The 17,481-nt window shown below is 35.8% G+C and overlaps 1 protein-coding gene across 1 annotated transcript in view; it reads right to left on the bottom strand.

The window, feature by feature from the left end:
• Window positions 1-17,481, bottom strand: part of herc2 (HECT and RLD domain containing E3 ubiquitin protein ligase 2) — a 104,571-nt gene that overhangs the window by 19,007 nt on the left and 68,083 nt on the right. The window contains exons 54-78 of the mRNA XM_056460167.1: window positions 16,619-16,710; window positions 16,348-16,523; window positions 16,153-16,264; window positions 15,562-15,643; window positions 15,198-15,341; window positions 15,015-15,105; window positions 14,751-14,928; window positions 13,877-13,958; window positions 12,786-12,957; window positions 12,550-12,694; window positions 12,138-12,363; window positions 11,886-12,057; window positions 10,331-10,517; window positions 10,029-10,172; window positions 8,692-8,883; window positions 8,436-8,589; window positions 6,022-6,129; window positions 5,805-5,936; window positions 5,552-5,710; window positions 3,234-3,352; window positions 3,027-3,152; window positions 2,789-2,944; window positions 2,135-2,250; window positions 1,829-2,027; window positions 736-950 (exon numbers count right to left, since the gene is read on the bottom strand). Coding sequence (XP_056316142.1) covers window positions 736-950; window positions 1,829-2,027; window positions 2,135-2,250; window positions 2,789-2,944; window positions 3,027-3,152; window positions 3,234-3,352; window positions 5,552-5,710; window positions 5,805-5,936; window positions 6,022-6,129; window positions 8,436-8,589; window positions 8,692-8,883; window positions 10,029-10,172; window positions 10,331-10,517; window positions 11,886-12,057; window positions 12,138-12,363; window positions 12,550-12,694; window positions 12,786-12,957; window positions 13,877-13,958; window positions 14,751-14,928; window positions 15,015-15,105; window positions 15,198-15,341; window positions 15,562-15,643; window positions 16,153-16,264; window positions 16,348-16,523; window positions 16,619-16,710 — 3,679 coding nt within the window. The remainder of the gene's footprint in view (window positions 1-735; window positions 951-1,828; window positions 2,028-2,134; window positions 2,251-2,788; window positions 2,945-3,026; window positions 3,153-3,233; window positions 3,353-5,551; window positions 5,711-5,804; window positions 5,937-6,021; window positions 6,130-8,435; window positions 8,590-8,691; window positions 8,884-10,028; window positions 10,173-10,330; window positions 10,518-11,885; window positions 12,058-12,137; window positions 12,364-12,549; window positions 12,695-12,785; window positions 12,958-13,876; window positions 13,959-14,750; window positions 14,929-15,014; window positions 15,106-15,197; window positions 15,342-15,561; window positions 15,644-16,152; window positions 16,265-16,347; window positions 16,524-16,618; window positions 16,711-17,481) is intronic.

Below are 17,481 nucleotides of genomic sequence, written 5' to 3'. Positions count from 1 at the left end.
AGAGGTACCAGTCACAAATACTGTTGAACTAAAACAAATCAGTGATAGTCTAGAGCACAAATTTGAAAGGATAATAGTGTTTGGTTCTTCAGAGTATAGATGATATGATAAATAAATAAATAAATAAGAAGGTGTAAAAAAAAAAAAAGTGTTTTTTTTAATGTTTAAAATTGTCAAACTAAAGCATAATTCCTACAAACCTACAAAACTCCTTGATTAAAGAGTGCACTACACATGGACTGGTCAAAAGTCTAATTACACAAATACAAATGGGCTTTTAACCATATTGAAAAATAAATGCATGAAATATGATAGCATTAGAGCAAATATTGTCTGATATACATCTTATATAAAAAAACACTTAATATTTCTTAGCCAAATTGTAGATTTATTTTAGCGCAAAAGTATAAAACACAACAGTAGCAGGGTATTATTAATGGTAGGCGTAAATGTTTTGTATAAACAAAGAAATATTAAATTTATGGATGTTTCACCATTGTGCTTGTGTCTTGTGCCTTTTGCAAGAAGTTGCATTTAAAAAATTTTGAACTTCCAAAAAAATAGCTAATTTATGACCTAAAAACCACAAAACTTGTTCACAAAGTACTTTTCTACATGCTTTTGTGAAAATGGGAAAAAAATGAAACACTGAAACATGTAGAAGATCACTGCCTGAGATGAACCAAAGATGCCCATGTGAAAAGACAACCATCAAAGTCAAAGTATGATACCGACCTTCTGTTTCCATGGCCCAGTTTTCCATCTTCGGCCTCCCCCCAGGAGTACAGCTCTCCTTCAGAGGAAAGAGCCAAACAGTGTTTCCCTCCAGAGTTCACAGCCACCTTCCTGATGAAAACATGCTGGATGGACTCCAGCAGGGTCGGAGTGGAGACGGACTCTGTGCCTCCTATTCCCAGTCGACCACCGGCACCATATCCTGTGGCATACAGCTGAAGACAGCAAAAGCAAGGACATTACCCATCTGGCAATGTGACTGATAGTGAAGATCAGAGCAAATGCTAAATACGTAACATAGATAATAATCTAATCAGAGAAAAAATATATACACATAAAAAGTTGCTGTCAACTGATGGTTGTAAATTTAACATGTATGTTTTAGAAATATGCTACATTTTCAACTTCCCTAGAGTTAAACAGTTGTGTTTAACCATTTTTGAATCCATTCAACAGTACTCAGTGTCTGGTGGGAGCAGTACATCTTAGCTTAGCATAAATCATTGATTCGGATTAAACCATTAGCATCTTGCTCAAAAAATAAAATAAAAATAAACAAATAAAAAAGTTTATATATATATATATATATATATATATATATATATATATATATATATATATATATATATATATATATATATATATATATATAAATACTTTTTTTTTTTATTTAAAGCTTGATTTTTATTTCTGTAGCTTTCTGTAGCTACATCGAAATTTCTAAACTGATATAGCTATGAACTACAATATACTCACATTCCAGCGTAATGATCAAGGACCTTTGCTGCCATACCATGACGAAATAATATAACGCAATGATTTTACACAGTGCAGTAACTAGTTACCTAGCTTGGGACTATTTTCAGGCACTGTGTAATTTCATTATACTTTTTTTTAAAGCAAGATGCTAACGGTCTAATCCGATTAAATGATTTATGCTAAGCCAAGCTAAAAGTGCTCCCACCAAACCCAAACATTGGCTGAATAGACAAACAAAATTGTAAAATCCGGCGGTTTAACTCTAGGAGACTTGTAAAATGTAAAAAAAGAATTAGAGTGTTCATTTAAATGCATAGTGTAAAAGAAAACTTACTTTCCCATCAGCAGTAACGGCAAACAGTGTTTGCTCTCCTCCAATCAGCTGAACTGGCCGCAGTGTGGCTAGAGCTTCCGTTGGTGTGGGACCCTTGACTTTGGCTCCTTCAATACCACCTAACTGACCCCGGTGATTGTGCCCCCAGCCGTATATGGTCCCACTGCCACCAGCCGAGAGTGTCCAATCATCTGGTCGTCTATAGAAAACATGAACAAATTCATCAAAATGAACAGTTAATGAAGCCCTATACCATTTGCATTGCTTAAGGTGCAACAAATAACTTTGTGTTGAAAAGAAAAGTACCTGTTCATCCACTGAACTAACTGCTCATCCTGCTCCCGCTTAAACAGGTCATGGCTCTCATGTAGCGTGTTCATGTTCTCATGATCTGCCATCAGCTCGCGGATTTTCTTTGCCACCTGGCAAACATTAGAGTTGCTAATATTATACAAAAGAATACAACCTGGTAAATGTTTTACACCACATAAATATTACGGTAAAAAAACTGTTTGTACATAAATTTTTTACATGGTGTAACAACAGTGATAACAGTGGTTTGATCTATGGCCAATATATATAAATATATAGTATTACACATATATAAATAAGTACATTTATATTATTATATTTATCTTATATTATATTTTTTATAATATATACACATTTTATTTTATATCAATATATCTATACACAATTAATTGATTGAATTTTTTAATAAATCTTTATTATTTGAATTTTGTTTATCACAGCCAAAATAAAAGATAATATGTAATAGGAATAAAATTTAATAGCAAAAACAGTGAAGAATTTCCTTGCTGTGTTCAACATCACTTCAGAAATAAAAGAACTCAAATTTCACAGGACGGCTAATAATTCTATCTTCAATTGTAACCTAATACCTGTACACTTGTCTTTACAATGTAGATTATTACACCAAACCCTATTAGAAACTGCTACCTCATCCAGAAAAGGGCGGGGCAAAGGGCTCCTCTTGTCCAGAGCCACCGACACTCTAGAGGCGGTACAATAGCGACGAAACCACGCCCACTTGTGTGTCTCAGCACAGCATGGAAGAGTGTCCAACTCCAGATCACACGCCAGTGCCACCAACACCTAAACACCACAAGAAAACCAACAGTTTTTCTGGGAAGCTCATTTATCTCATGAAAAATATTCACAAGTCAGTTAAATGTACCTTGAAGAACGGGCTGTGGAGTAATTGTTTGCCACCCCTGACTATGGGCTCCTCGTACTCATACTGTCTCTGTAAAGCCTCAGGAAGCCCTTTCACCAGAGCAGCTAGTGCACTTCCTGTAAAACTCTACACAACATTCAGTAAAAGGTATATTAATAATGGGATTAAAAATAAATGTATAAACAAAATATATAACAAATGTCTGACCATAGAGCGAGCCTCTCCTTCGGTGTCTCCTAAGAGGCGGTTGATGTTAATAGATTGACCGTATTCAGTAGTTAAGAGCTTGCGTAGCCTCTGCAGAGCCCACATACGATGACCAGCCGCTGGTAATGCAGACAGAAATAGAACATGTAGATTACAAATGATCAGATTTTAGATTTTAGCATAGCTTTAAAGGGGAAATGAAGCACTCAGTCAAGTTTACCTGATTTTGCACACTGGATTCCACTTTAATGAAAATATATTAAACAAACTTGATTAATGTAACTATTTAGCAGAAAATGGCGTGTTTTATTATAGATTTTAGACCTAGGGAGCAGCCATCTTGGAATGTCGCCGTGTCTGACGTCACGGGGTTGGTTGAGTTCCCTCCGCTGAACAGAAGCAATGGAAGTAAAGGAACTGTAAAGCCTAATTTAACCCAATGCGTGAAGTTGTGGACGTGGAGCTGCTGCAAATACATGCATCAGATGTGTGTCTAATATAAATACCGATCATTTGATGCGTTTTGATTCACTCTCTGTATTTAGCTGCCTGACTGGGTTTCCACCATGCTTGTAACGGACTGAACACAAAGACTAGACAGCCTAATTTAACCCAATGCATGAAGTTCTGGACGAGCATCACAGAGCTGGTGCAAATACAACAAATATAAGAATTTAAGAGTCTTCAGTTGTGTGTTTTTCTTTTGTTGATAATGTTCGTTTGATGCGCTGTGATCCTCTCGCGCTGCTCCAGCGCTGCCTGACGAGGACATTTACATTCAAATTAATGCAACGATTAAAATCATACATGACTTCACACTTTACTAAGTCACGTCTGTGTGGGTTATGTCAAGACATATTCCTTTATCAAGTCGATCAGTCAACATGTATGAGGGATAAAAACCTGCCATTAGAAACACCGCGCTGATCTTAGTTTGGTTTGAACACGAGCAGAGGTGAGGGAGGGAGCCTGTGGTTTCAACTAGGTCCGGTGCTGATGTAATGAGGGCGGGTACTTTCACTTTTCACTGCTACAGCCCTTCACCTCTACTCGTTACTCCCCTACTCTTTACAAGAAGTGTGATGGGATGTCACATAATGAACACATTCTCGCATTGACTACATGATTCATTGTAACTCATTTTAATTCAGCAACTTATTTTTTTAAAAGCTAATTATTTAAAATAAAAAGTAACTAGCTTTGCATTTTCAAAAAGTAACTCAAATATTACTTATTTTTTAAAAGCAATGCGTTACTTTTCTCGTTACTTAGAAAAGTAATATTATTACGTAACTCCCGTTACACGTAATTTTCCAAAACAGTTTATTACCAACTACTGCTACTACTAATAAATTATTAAAAACAGAAATTGTATTGTATTATCCTTTGTTGCGGTGTAATTAAAATATCCAATTAGAATTATGATCAATTTTGTATTTATTAAAACATAATACTCAGTAGAAGTCTTTAAATTTATCTAAAAATATATGTTTTAAGCCTACAATATTAGAAAATATTGGTGAGTTTAGGTAGCAAAACTCAATTACAAAATGTAATTGTCTACACCAGAGATGCCCAAACTAGGGCGCACGTCAAAGTTGGCCCATGGTAGCCTTTGATTTGGCCCACCATCCTATCTGAGAAGAGATTTAGAATGATGGGAAGGTTGGAGCGAATGCCTTCAACAATGATTGTCATTTCTAGTTTAACGTAACCTTTTGTTTGTTTATTTAATTGTTGAGCTACAAAAAAAACAACTGATATGAAATGGTTCAATTAAATGTTGTGCATAAATCAGATTTTTAAAATGTAAATGCTGTCACTCGAAAATAGAGGACAATGCACAACATTGAACACACTATTGTGTTATAAATGTGTTTATGTTTTTATTGATAGTTGATTATAAAATGTAAACAAAAAAGTATGATTATTAATACAATTAAAGTATTTTTTCCATTTATTTTTGAATAATAATACATTAGTAAATTACCATGGCAGCTTTAATTATATATTTACCTTCGGCCCACCAATGTCAATCAAGTTTGGTTTTTGGTCCTTCATAATCAAAAGTTTGGGCACCCCTGGTCTATGATAACACTCTAAACTGTAACTGTTACATAACAAAATAAAAATATTACATACATTTCATTATTATATTTAATTTTCTTTTTTTTGGCACTGGTTTGAATAATATGTCTGGCTAAAAAATGTGAATTTTGTTCAGCGATGCATTCATACAAATAAATCAATATTAGAATGGTTAATTCTATTGAAATGCAGCAAGTTTGTAAATATGATTTTAAAGATGTTCAACTTACCCAAGGCGCTGAGCTGGGCACAAGCGGCAAGTGAGGCTGCTAATCTAGGCACAATGCTGCGGTTTGATGCAAAGTTCAGACGAAAGTCTAGCAGACATGTTACTAGATCCATTGAAGGGCAGGACAGAATGCAGCGGTCTGACAGAAGATCTTTAGGACCTGAAGATAATTCAATAAAAGGTCAGGCACTTCAGAATATCATGTTACATATGAAGCATGAACAATGAAGCGATGTCAAATTAAGGTGATGTACCAGCCGCAGGCATGATGGGATAGACGGTAAAGCGCCAGCCCCAGCCGTTTACAGAGCCGTCACTGGTGAACTTCCATTTGAGCTCGTCTCCTGGAATCCTCAATTCACTGGACCAATCAGACCACTCACGACCTGAAGAGGAAGACACAGATAAGGTTATGTGGCCCAATATTCCAGTTAGTTACTGCCTGACACTGAAATAAAACAAGAACATCACCTGATCGAACAGACACAATTCTATTGGCTCCATCCATGATGGTAAGAGGGTCGTGTCTCCTTTCTGTTGAGCACTGGCGATCAAACTCAACCCGCAAACCTTCAGCACCTGAAATAATGGTAAAAATTCAATGTCCAGATTGTCCATTAAAGAAATGAATCATTTCATTTAGCAAAGACGCACTCAATTGATAAAAATACATTTTTTACCAAATCCTATGGAAAGCAAGACTGCAACAATTAGCCTGAACAGCATAAACGCTAAATCTACCCCTGTGGAGGTACACAGAGGAAAAGACCATTATGTGAGGCCATTATGTGCCCGGCTAAGAGGTGATTTGCGTTACTAAGTTAGTGTTATGATTTTTCAAGTGTCAACTGCTCTTTAGTTATTAAAAATCCCATGGCACTTCTCGTAAAAAATAGGGGTGTAATCCCGGGGTTCTGGCCAGTTTCTCTCCCTCTGCCTTTACCATTCATGCCTTCCCAATCATCCCCATCCACTGAATTGGCATTATCACAATCTCCCCTCCACTTGCAACTGGTGTGTGATAAAGCAATGGTGCCGTTGTCATAAATGCTGCACACTTGAGTTAGTGAGGTGACACTAGCCAGGACATTTTGTTTCAAGGTTTACCACAGTTTGAAAAAGTCAAGGTTTTAAAACAGCTAAATATACCATTCCAATGGTATATGTAAATAGTTTTTCTTTTTAACTGCTATTTTATTTATTTTTTTAGGGAAACAGTATACCCAGCAGAAAAGCATTACCAATATCAAAAGCAAAAAAATAAATCACTTATGCACAAACATCGTATAGACCAACTATAGACCTGAACAGTTTAGTGGCTTACTTTATATCCACAGAAAAGAAAGATATCCAATGAAGACTTTTTTTTTTTTTGGGGGGGGGGTCTTGGTATTGTAACCAATTTGCCAATTCGATATATATTTATATGGGGTTTAAACCCTCCTGAATTAATGAAACATTTACATTAACAATAGAGCTCACACAATTACGTTAAATTACTTTTTAGTTTTACTGTGATAAACAAACGCTAAGCAATGCATAGCACATTCTGCGCAAAAATACAAACATTATAAATATGTAAATATTGTATAACATTACAACTAGAAACATGTTTCAAAACTTCAAAAAAGGCTCATTAAACAAATTTTACCCAGCCCTAGTAGTACACATCAGCCAAGCCTTGAATTGTTTTTTTAAAGGGCCTCTTTTTTTTTAAGTTTCAGCTTAAAACACCCATCAGATTATTTATTATACCTTTCAGAATATTGGAATTTTCTGCTCTGAACACAATGTAGCTGTTTTTGTTGCCTGTACATTTAATGCTAGTTCTCCCCGACCACCCTTCCCACATGCCTGTCAGAGTGTGCCTCAATCTCCACCTCGGCTGTGTCAGATAAACCGCACAGTGACAGACATGAAGGAAGCAGATCTCAAGTAACGTTTGTGAGAAATTCTACAGTAAGTATTTTCCCAAAGATTATTTGATGTATTTGTTGTGGAGTTAATTCAAGCCTTTCTGCAACGCTGAGTCACACACAGTGCATTTACAAAATTCACGCACACACGCACGTACACTGCATGCGTGTTTGTTTAACTTTGCATTTTTTCACAGCAAATGTGACAAGATACACGTTAATATCCACTGCTGTATTGATATCCATTATGTTAACAAAATAAAGCTGATTTAACGTCCACAAACCGGGATTGAAGCGTCTTCTTTTATAATTGTACTGACATGCGGCTGTGGTGATAAAGAAAGTAAAATCACTGAAATTCATTAACATGCACTGTTTTAAAAACATTTTAAACTTGTAAAACTCATTCTTGATCACATTTGATGATGATTGATGATCACAGAGAGCTGAACAGATCTTTTAATTCCTTTGCGCAAGTCCTGTCTTGTTGACATGATTATACGCATTACTACAGAGACAAGTTAATATGCGGCTGTCAGTTAATTCGGTGGAAGGGAAACCGCAATCCTGCGCCACGCTGCAGTGGGACTCAAAATGGGAGGTATTTTAATCCTATTTTAACATCAGGAAATAAAAAAAAGACACTTATTGTCTTTATAATCACCCCAATATGACTGTGGACACACTATACCTACACACAGTTCTGTCCAAGCAGCTTCCAAAAGATGATTTTCATCATAGCTGCCCTTTAAAACTGTCATTTCATTACCATCACTAATTAAACACCAGATTTGTACATTTTCTGAAGAAAATAAGTGGCCTGTGCAAAAATGTGCCTAACTGTGCCAAAGTTTATTGCATTGGTTTAGGGATTTGCTTTAATGAGCAACAACACCACTCTGGCGAGCACCACTAATGAGGTTATAAAGCTTGCTTAGATGCTGAACAAACAGAAAAACACAAAGTAACCTGGTATTTTGACAGTTCCGCTGGTGGATGTATCGTCAATATATGGATGGCTGCTCTCCACCACCACAGGTTGAGAGGAAAGCCGTCCACTCTGACAGTCTGTGGCCACGTCCTCTAACTCAGTCACACACAGCTCCAGAAGCATATCCGCCACCTGCGTGACAATACAAACATCCAGAACATGAGTACACAGACATAAAGGACATATACAATATTGATTAGGAAAGTGTGTAATAAGGTACTGAAGAATTCATACTTGTGGGTAGGCTGTACCCATGCCAGATAGCACAGCAGACAGCACTTCTTTTCCTTTATCACCAGAGCGCAAAGACACGGCTAGTTTCAACAAGTCCACCATCACACGCGTGTCATCAGGGATCAGGAGACTGGTGAACTCATCCAGATACTGTGGCTCTGGACCCACTGCTTTACTCTGGTTCTCAGAGTCCTGTGCCAATAAATAAATACAGCAAAAATTATTCCAGTTTAAACAAGGGATTTTATGTGGAAACTGTTTGAAATGGAACAAATAACATATGTATTATGTCTTCAAAACAAACTTTCCTAAAGAGATAGACTCCTGTTATGCCTTTAATTCTTCAATAACAAGGCATATTGTTATAATCAAGGTCACTCCTTTCTTTATTCAATTTTTTTAAATATTATTGTATTTTTTTCTTTCCTCTTGTATATGTCCTAACAATGTTTTTTGTTCTCTACATGTATTTACAACCATTATGGTAGCTAGAAACTGATGAATTAACATGCAAAATTGTTTTACACTGTATCATACTTTATGCAATATTGTATTCTTTAATAAAAATAATTAAAAACAGACAAACAAGAAAACAAAGGATTTCATTTAATGCACTTCATTTGAATGATCAAATGAATGAGGCAGGCAAGATTTTACATGATCTATTCTGTTATTTTTCCAATATAATGTCCTTGAATCAAGAAATAAAAATAAATAAAATTATTGTACTCAGGGGCGTTGCTAGACATAAAGCTCTACTGGGGCACGCACCACCTTCCCCCATCTCCCCCACACTATATATATATATATATATATATATATATATATATATATATATATATATATATATATATATATATATATATATATATATATATATATATATATATATATATATATATATATATATACATACATATACATATACATATATATATATATATATATATATACACATACATATACATATATATATATATATATATATATATATATATATATATATATATATATATATATATATAAATCATAAAATCATATCTCAAAGCATATACCGGGGCACTGGAGATTTTTACTGGGGCACATGCCCCAGTAAATTGGGTCTGGCGACGCCCCTGATTGTACTTGCTTAGTCAAAAACTGGGACCAATATATCCTTTCCGGCACACACAAGAGCAACATAAAAAAAGTTACTAAACTAAAAAAGTTTTTTAAAACTGTCAAAAATAAATAAATAAATAATAATAATAATTAATTATACAAATAAATAAGCATCTTTAATAAAAATACATTCAAATATATTCAAATAAATATTTGTGACAGCAATTTTGGCTAACCTCTTTGGTTTTGGTCATGGTCTCAGCAATGATGCTGGCAGCACCAGGATCATCTGTGACTGGTATGAACGGTCGAGATGAGGCAGAGGCAGTAGAAGGGGTCACCGCTGAAGATGGGGTAGTGGCATCCTCAGACGTGGTCACCTAGACCACAAAATAACAATGTGATAAAATGAGGCTTTAAATGCATTATGTCAAGTGAAAGAGGTGAACAATATAAAAAAAATCATCATTGAAAATGAAAGAAGAAAATATTTATATACAGCAAAAAAAGACAGTCAAGAATTGGCAGAACTCCTCACCTCTCCTCGTTTGCTGTCCATCCAGGGGTGCGGACTGACCCTCTCCTCACTCTCTGAGGGCAGGGCAGGACCCTCAGCCTCACAAGGGCTGGAAGCTGATGAACAGTCTGAAGGGGGCACCGGAGAGCTGGAGGGACACTCCAGAGGCATCATACAGGACGGCATTAATGCACCCACCACTGCATCTCTATGGGGTGTAAATGAATATTTGTTTTATTAATGAAATGGACAGAAACGAATTAGAAAAATACCTATATATACACTAAAACCAATAATACATGTACGAACTTTCACAGATAATACCATTTTAAGTTTATTTTGAGTCCACCTCATTAGTTGTAATACAGCAAATATTCATAGACACACTGTCTATCTAGATGCTGATGACGTAATATACACTCACCGGGCACAAATTTCTAATCAGCCAATCAAATGGCAGCAACTCAATGCATTTAGGCATGTAGACATGGTCAAGAAGATCTGCTACAGTTCAAACCGAGCATCAGAATGGGGACGAAAGGTGATTTAAGTGACTTTGAACGTGTCATGGTTGTTGGTGCCAGATGGACCGGTCTGAGTAGTTCAGAAACTGCTGATCTACTCGGATTGCACAACCATCTCTAGGGTTTACAGAGAATCTTTGTTACAACCGAGGTATGCAGATGAGCATCTCTGAATGCACAACACGTTGAACCTTGATGCTGATGGACTACAGCAGCAGAAGACCACACCCGGTGCCACTCCTGTCAGCTAAGAACAGGAAACTGAGGCTACAATTCGCACAGGCTCACCAAAATTGGACAACAAAAGATTGGAAAAACATTGCCTTGTCTGATGAGTCTCGAATTCTGCTGCGACATTAGGATCGTAAGGTCAGAACTTGGTATGAACAACATGAAAGCATGGATCCATCCTTCCTTGTATCAACAGTTCAGGCTGGTGTTAGTGGTCAATTAATACCAATTGTTGCAGACCATGTCCATCCCTTTATGACTACAGTGTACCCATCTACTGATGGCTACTTCCAGCATGATAACGCGCCATGTCATAAAGAGCGAATCATCTCAGACTGGTTTCCTAAACATGACAATGAGTTCACTGTACTCAAATGGCCCCCACAGTTACCATAGCTCAATTCAATAGAGCACCTTTGGGATGTGGAGGAAGGAGAGATTCGTATCATGGATGTGCAGCTGACAAATCTGCAGAAACTGCGTGATCCTATCATGTCAATATGGAGCAAAGTCTCTGAGGAACATTTCCAGTACCTTGTTAAATATATGTCATGAAGGATTAAGGCAGTTCTGAAGGCAAAAGGGTATCATACACGTTACTAGTAAGGTATACCTAATTAAGTGGCTGGTCAGAGAATGTTGCACTTTTTTGAGCTATAACAGTTTTTTTTTAGCTTACGCACCAGTGCATTTTGCATATCAAAACATTTTTAGTTTTCAGTACAGATGTTTTTTGCTAATCCATTACTATTTAAACAAAAGCAATTTCAAATGCAAAATACATTTTGAAGCCTAGAAAAAAATACGTGCAAAGGTCATACCTGGCATACATGATCTGCAAGGAAGACAGCACATGGGACAGGGCCTGCTGTTTGGCCAGATTACCATCCAGAGAGAGAAGGATCTTTGCCAGAGATGGCCTGTTAGGCTTCACATTGTTCACTCCATTTAGCTTATTGCTCAGTAAAGAAGGGTCACTATCTGATGGCACACCTATAAAAGAAACACCAAAGTATTAACTATAAAGAACATGCAGACTGTGACTAAATTGTTGTAGATGGTATGAACTTTACCAAGGTAAGAGGCTCCCAGAGAGTCTCTAGCAGTCTGGAAGAGGACAGGTTCATGGACGGAGGGTGTAGTGACATCTACTGTGGTCCAGGCCACGCTATGAGAAGAGCCGCAGGCCACACGGGTAATTTTCTGACCCTCTAGTCCCTGCACCAATGTGGGCTTCCTGTTCACTGTTGTTGTGCCATTACCCTGCTGCCCATGGTCATTATCCCCCCACGCGTACACCTACACAAACAACAATTCACAATTTACACAAGCTCTAAAACTAACTGTATTTCATAAGTACGTTTGGGTTTACCATGTAACAAGTAATAATTCAGAGAACAAAACAGAGCAAAAGTAGGAAATAGTAGTTCTTGTGCTACTCCTCCTCAATGTCAATTTGCTAAAAGCATAAAAAAATGAGCCCACCTGTCCAGTCTCTGTGACAGCCAGGCAGTGCAGAGCACCTACTGCAACATGAACAATCTTCTTCCCCCTTAGTCCTTCAACCATCTGGGGTTTGCGGACGTGAACATCTGTGCCGTGACCCAATCTGAAGTAATCCCCTTTACCCCTGAACAATGCAATAACATGATGTTAAAAAGTTTCACTAAAGATTAGCGTCTAGTAATATTTAAGTTTCAAATCTCTTCTGATATTCGTACCAGGTCCAGACAACTCCAGATTTGGTGAGGGCGAGGGAGAATTGAGCTCCACATTCAATCTGACAGACCCCCTGTCCATTCAGACGCTCAATGTTTTGAGGAATGTTACATCCTTCACTGCCACCACGGCCTAGTTTCCCGAAATCTCCATCCCCCCATGAGAAAACCAGTCCTATAAAACACAAATGAACATGCATTCATGTACCGTCAGTAATTTAAACGAAGCAAAACACACAAACAACAAAACACCGAAACAAAACATAACAGGAAAACAGGAAAACAGGAAAAATTAACAAAAAAAAACAGCCGCAAAGAGCAAACAATAAATAACAAACAAAATATATAATAACTTTTAATAACTTATAACAAATTATAACAAAAAACTAAAACAAAACATTGAGCCAAAACAAAACAAAATGAAAAAAACAAACAAAACTGCAAAACACAATCACAATAAAACACTGAAACAAAACATAACAGGAAAAAAGGAAAAATTAACAACAAAAAAAAACAGCCGCAAAGAGCAAACAATAAATAACAAACAAAATATATAACTTTTAATAACTTATAACAAATTATAACAAAAAACTGAAACAAAACATTGAGCTAAAACAAAAAAAACTGAAAAAAACAAACAAAACTGCAAAACACAATCACAACAAAACACTGAAACAAAACATAACAAAAAAATTATGCTAAAGAAAAATACTAACACAACCACAACATTAACAAAAAACTGAAACAAAACATTAAGCCAAATCTGCAAAAAAAAACAAACAAACAAACAAACAAAAAAACCTAATCACAACAAAACACTGAAACAAAACATAACGAAAAAAATAAAACTTAAGAAAAACAGCAACACAACAATAACATTAAGAAAAAACTGAAACTAAACATTAAGCCAAAAAATAATAATAAAAAGTACTTAACAAAAATAAACACAAACAGCAAAGCATAACCACAACAAAACACTGAAACAAAATAGAGACGCACATAAAAAAACTAAACAAAATAAATACGATTACAAAACAATACAAAAAGAAGAAAAACAAAAAGCACTGAATCCATTAAAAAATGCAGGCATCTACCTTCATCTGTTAGAGCAAGAGTTTGGGCATCTCTACTTCCACAAGCTACCTGGACAACGCGATGGCCTAAAAGCACCTTGACCTGCAAAAAAGAAATGTACATGTTTGTGAGGCATTTGATCAAGTGCAATGAGGTGTTGTGCAATGTCACAGCAATGTCAACAGTAAAGACTTCAGTATCAGCCCTTACTGAAAATTTAAAGTTTCAATAATACCAGCATTTCCTGCTTGCATTTAGAGTGCTATTGAGTGCATTCTTAAACACCTCTGATTGGCCACTGTGTTCCTGCACTTAACAGATTATTCTGTGATTGACTATAGCCGTATCTGCTGCATCCATAAACACAACGGCCAATCAGTGATGTTTAAGAACCTGTTCAACAGCACACAAATGTTAACAATAAATTGTGGTTAGTAAGTTTGACATCCCTACAATGTTGTATTAAGTCTTGTACACTGAACACAGGCAAAGTTCTTTTAAACCAGGCAAGTCCTAACTAATTTGTGATGAACCACTGGTTTGCAGCAAACAGCTCCAACACACCTGAATCAACCAATAAAAGTCTTTAGACTCATTAGAAACTTTCAAGCCAGTGTGTTTGAGTAGCCTGAAGCAAAATTTTCCAAGATATCACCCTCCAGAAGCAGGTTTGGACACCACTGCTTTAAAGTCCAACCAGTCTGTGGTCAACTTAGTAATATGGTTCAATTAATGGAGGTTTTAAAGAAAAAGTTAAAGGGCAATTTTTTGGCGCCAGATTATTGTGAATTTTCTCCATTTATCGCCTGCACATTCTAAACATCACTCTGCAAATATACTGTAAAACTGCAGTTCTGAATAAAGTCTGAGTTATGAGGTAAGCAAAACAAATACCAGTTTGGGTCTGAGCTGGGTAGTGTTGTCCCCGTGGCCCAGACGGCCATATTCCCCCAGACCCCAGCTGTAGAGCTCTCCACTGGAGGTGATGGCAGCGCTGTGGGAGCTGCCACACGCAATATCTCGAATGCGCTTGGTTTTCAAGGCCTCGATCAACCTTGGCTTATCACAGTTCCTGGTGGAAAACAGAACTATTAGATTCCTCCTAAAAAACCTTGCATGTATTGTTAATTAATGTAGAAAAAACTATAAATAACCTACATTCGGCTGAAGTGTCCAAGCTTGCCATCATCTCCTTCACCCCAAGAGAATACTTTCCCATCTACGGTAAGTGCCATGGCATGCCTTCCACCTGCAATCAAACAGATCAAAAACGTTTTATTAAAAAATATACTGTATATAAAAACATCATTGATATTTCCTTAAACTGGGAAAAGGGCAGACCTGAATGCACAGCAACCTTCTTGACCACATAGTTGCTGAGAGCTGATATCTGTCTGGGTATTGGGATGGTTCCACTGGAGAGTCCTAAACCAAGTCTTCCATTGGTGGCCTCTCCACAGGCATATACTTTACCTTCAGCAGTTACTGTAAAAACAAAGAATAAATGAGTGTATCAGTAAAACCCAATATGGTGATATTTGAGCCCGAAATACTTATCCAACGCTATGGAATATAAAACCTGAGAACTAAAATACAAATAACTATATTGGTTTCTTTTTTCGTATGGTTTGTAGCCTCATACACATGGTTGGAATATATTTTACTAGTGGTATAATTGGTCTGATGTTGTTTTTAAACTACTTACCAGCAAAAAGACTTTTAGAGCCACCTGCCACTTGCACTACATTCAAAGCAGACAGAGTCTCTGAGAATGATGGGACTTTGATCTGAGAGACAAAACAAGATACTAATTGTAGTTGCAAATTATAGTCAAAAATGTTATAAAAAAAACGTTTATAATCATTTACAAAAACTGTAAAATATAAATATAAATTATAAGATATATTTAAATGTATATAATAAAAAGTAAATAAATAAATATAAATAAAATAAAATAACTAAATATAAATAAATAAAATAAATAACTAAATATTCATAAATAAATAAAAAAATATATATATATATATAAATAAATAACTAAATATAAAGACTAAAAATAAATAAATAAAAACTAAAAATAAATAAATTTATATATATATATATATATATATATATATATATATATATATATATATATATATATATATATATATATATATATATATATCTCCTAAATAGATGTCCTATAAGCTAAAAATAAACATTAAAAACTATTCATTTATTATTTGCTATACTTGTTTGTTTATTACTGTTTGTTTGTTTGTTTATTACTTGTTTGTTTATTGTTGTTACTCACCTTGGATCCCTTAAGTCCTCCAAGCTGGTCCTTATCATTAAGACCCCAGACAAAGACTTTGGTTCTGATGGTAGCTGCAGACTCAAGTCCTGACAATCTCTTTCGAGACAGACTGCAAAGAAAAATAAACAAAGAAATTCAATAACATCATTCTTTATTTACTTTTACTAATACTTTTACTTTTTTTACACACACCTTCCAGTAGTGGTCTTCTCATCTTCCTCTTCCTCATTGTCAGATGCCAGGAAAGGCACAGTTGCCAGATCCTCATCCTCAGCACGGACACGTCCCACAGCACTCAAGCCATGAATCTTACAGTCAATACCTGAACTCCGACACTGCTTTATAGCAACCTCGATGTACCTGTGATACTGAACACACAAAAACAAGAACATTCAGCATTTCTAAAAAAAAATAAATAAATTTGCCTTAAAGGACAGACATTTGTGTGGACATCCAAACCAACCTCTGTGCAGTCATTGAGTAGAGAGACTACGGTGTCAGTGGGATTGATGTTGATGGTCTTCAACTCGATCAAATTGTTGAGCGAGGTTCCACCTAGAGGATGAAGTTAGTTGATCAGGGTACCCTTAAAGGACTAGACTACGGTTGTCTTTAGTGCATTTTTGTTTGGAAAACAGTGCTTTAGAATAGGGATGCTCCGATACCATTTTATTTTTATTTTTTTTATTTTTTTAGAAACGATCCGATCCAGATACTGTGATGCTTTTTTTTAAGCACAATACAATTTCTAGAGTTGTTGTGATAAACTAAAATAAATAAAATAAAAAATATATATAAAATAATATATCTTCTTTAGTAAAAATAACCTATAGACCTATAGGCCTACTGTATATAACAGACAGTACAATCAAACTAAAAACATGATGCTTGCTGTAATCTAGGCTACATTATTTGTGCATTCATTATGACATTGATCTGTTGTGGTCCAGCTTATGTTTCTTTTTTTAATAGGCCTATAAACATTTTTCTTTGAAATCTGCAGGCTACCCCTATTGACCCTGATCAAAACACAAACTGGGCTGTTAAATAAAATATTAATATAAATAAAATTACAGTGAAATATTCACAGCTTTAGAGTAGCCTGTATTACGCAAACAAATTTTCTGTTAACGACAATGGATATTGCGCCTGTCAGTTTTACTTTTATTAATTTAATTAACTACTTCGACCAAAATGAGCCAGTTTACAAACTATTCGCAACACTGAAAGTGACCGCTCAGAAGAATAAACTCAGTTGGAAGGATGAGAGAACAGAAACTTTTAATATTACATAATTTTACGGAGCAGCGCACATCGCGTCTGCAC

The sequence above is a fragment of the Danio aesculapii genome, chromosome 6, assembly GCF_903798145.1.
Source record: "Danio aesculapii chromosome 6, fDanAes4.1, whole genome shotgun sequence".
NCBI classification, from domain to species: Eukaryota; Metazoa; Chordata; class Actinopteri; order Cypriniformes; family Danionidae; genus Danio; species Danio aesculapii.
This window is presented reverse-complemented; position numbering and strand designations above follow the sequence as displayed.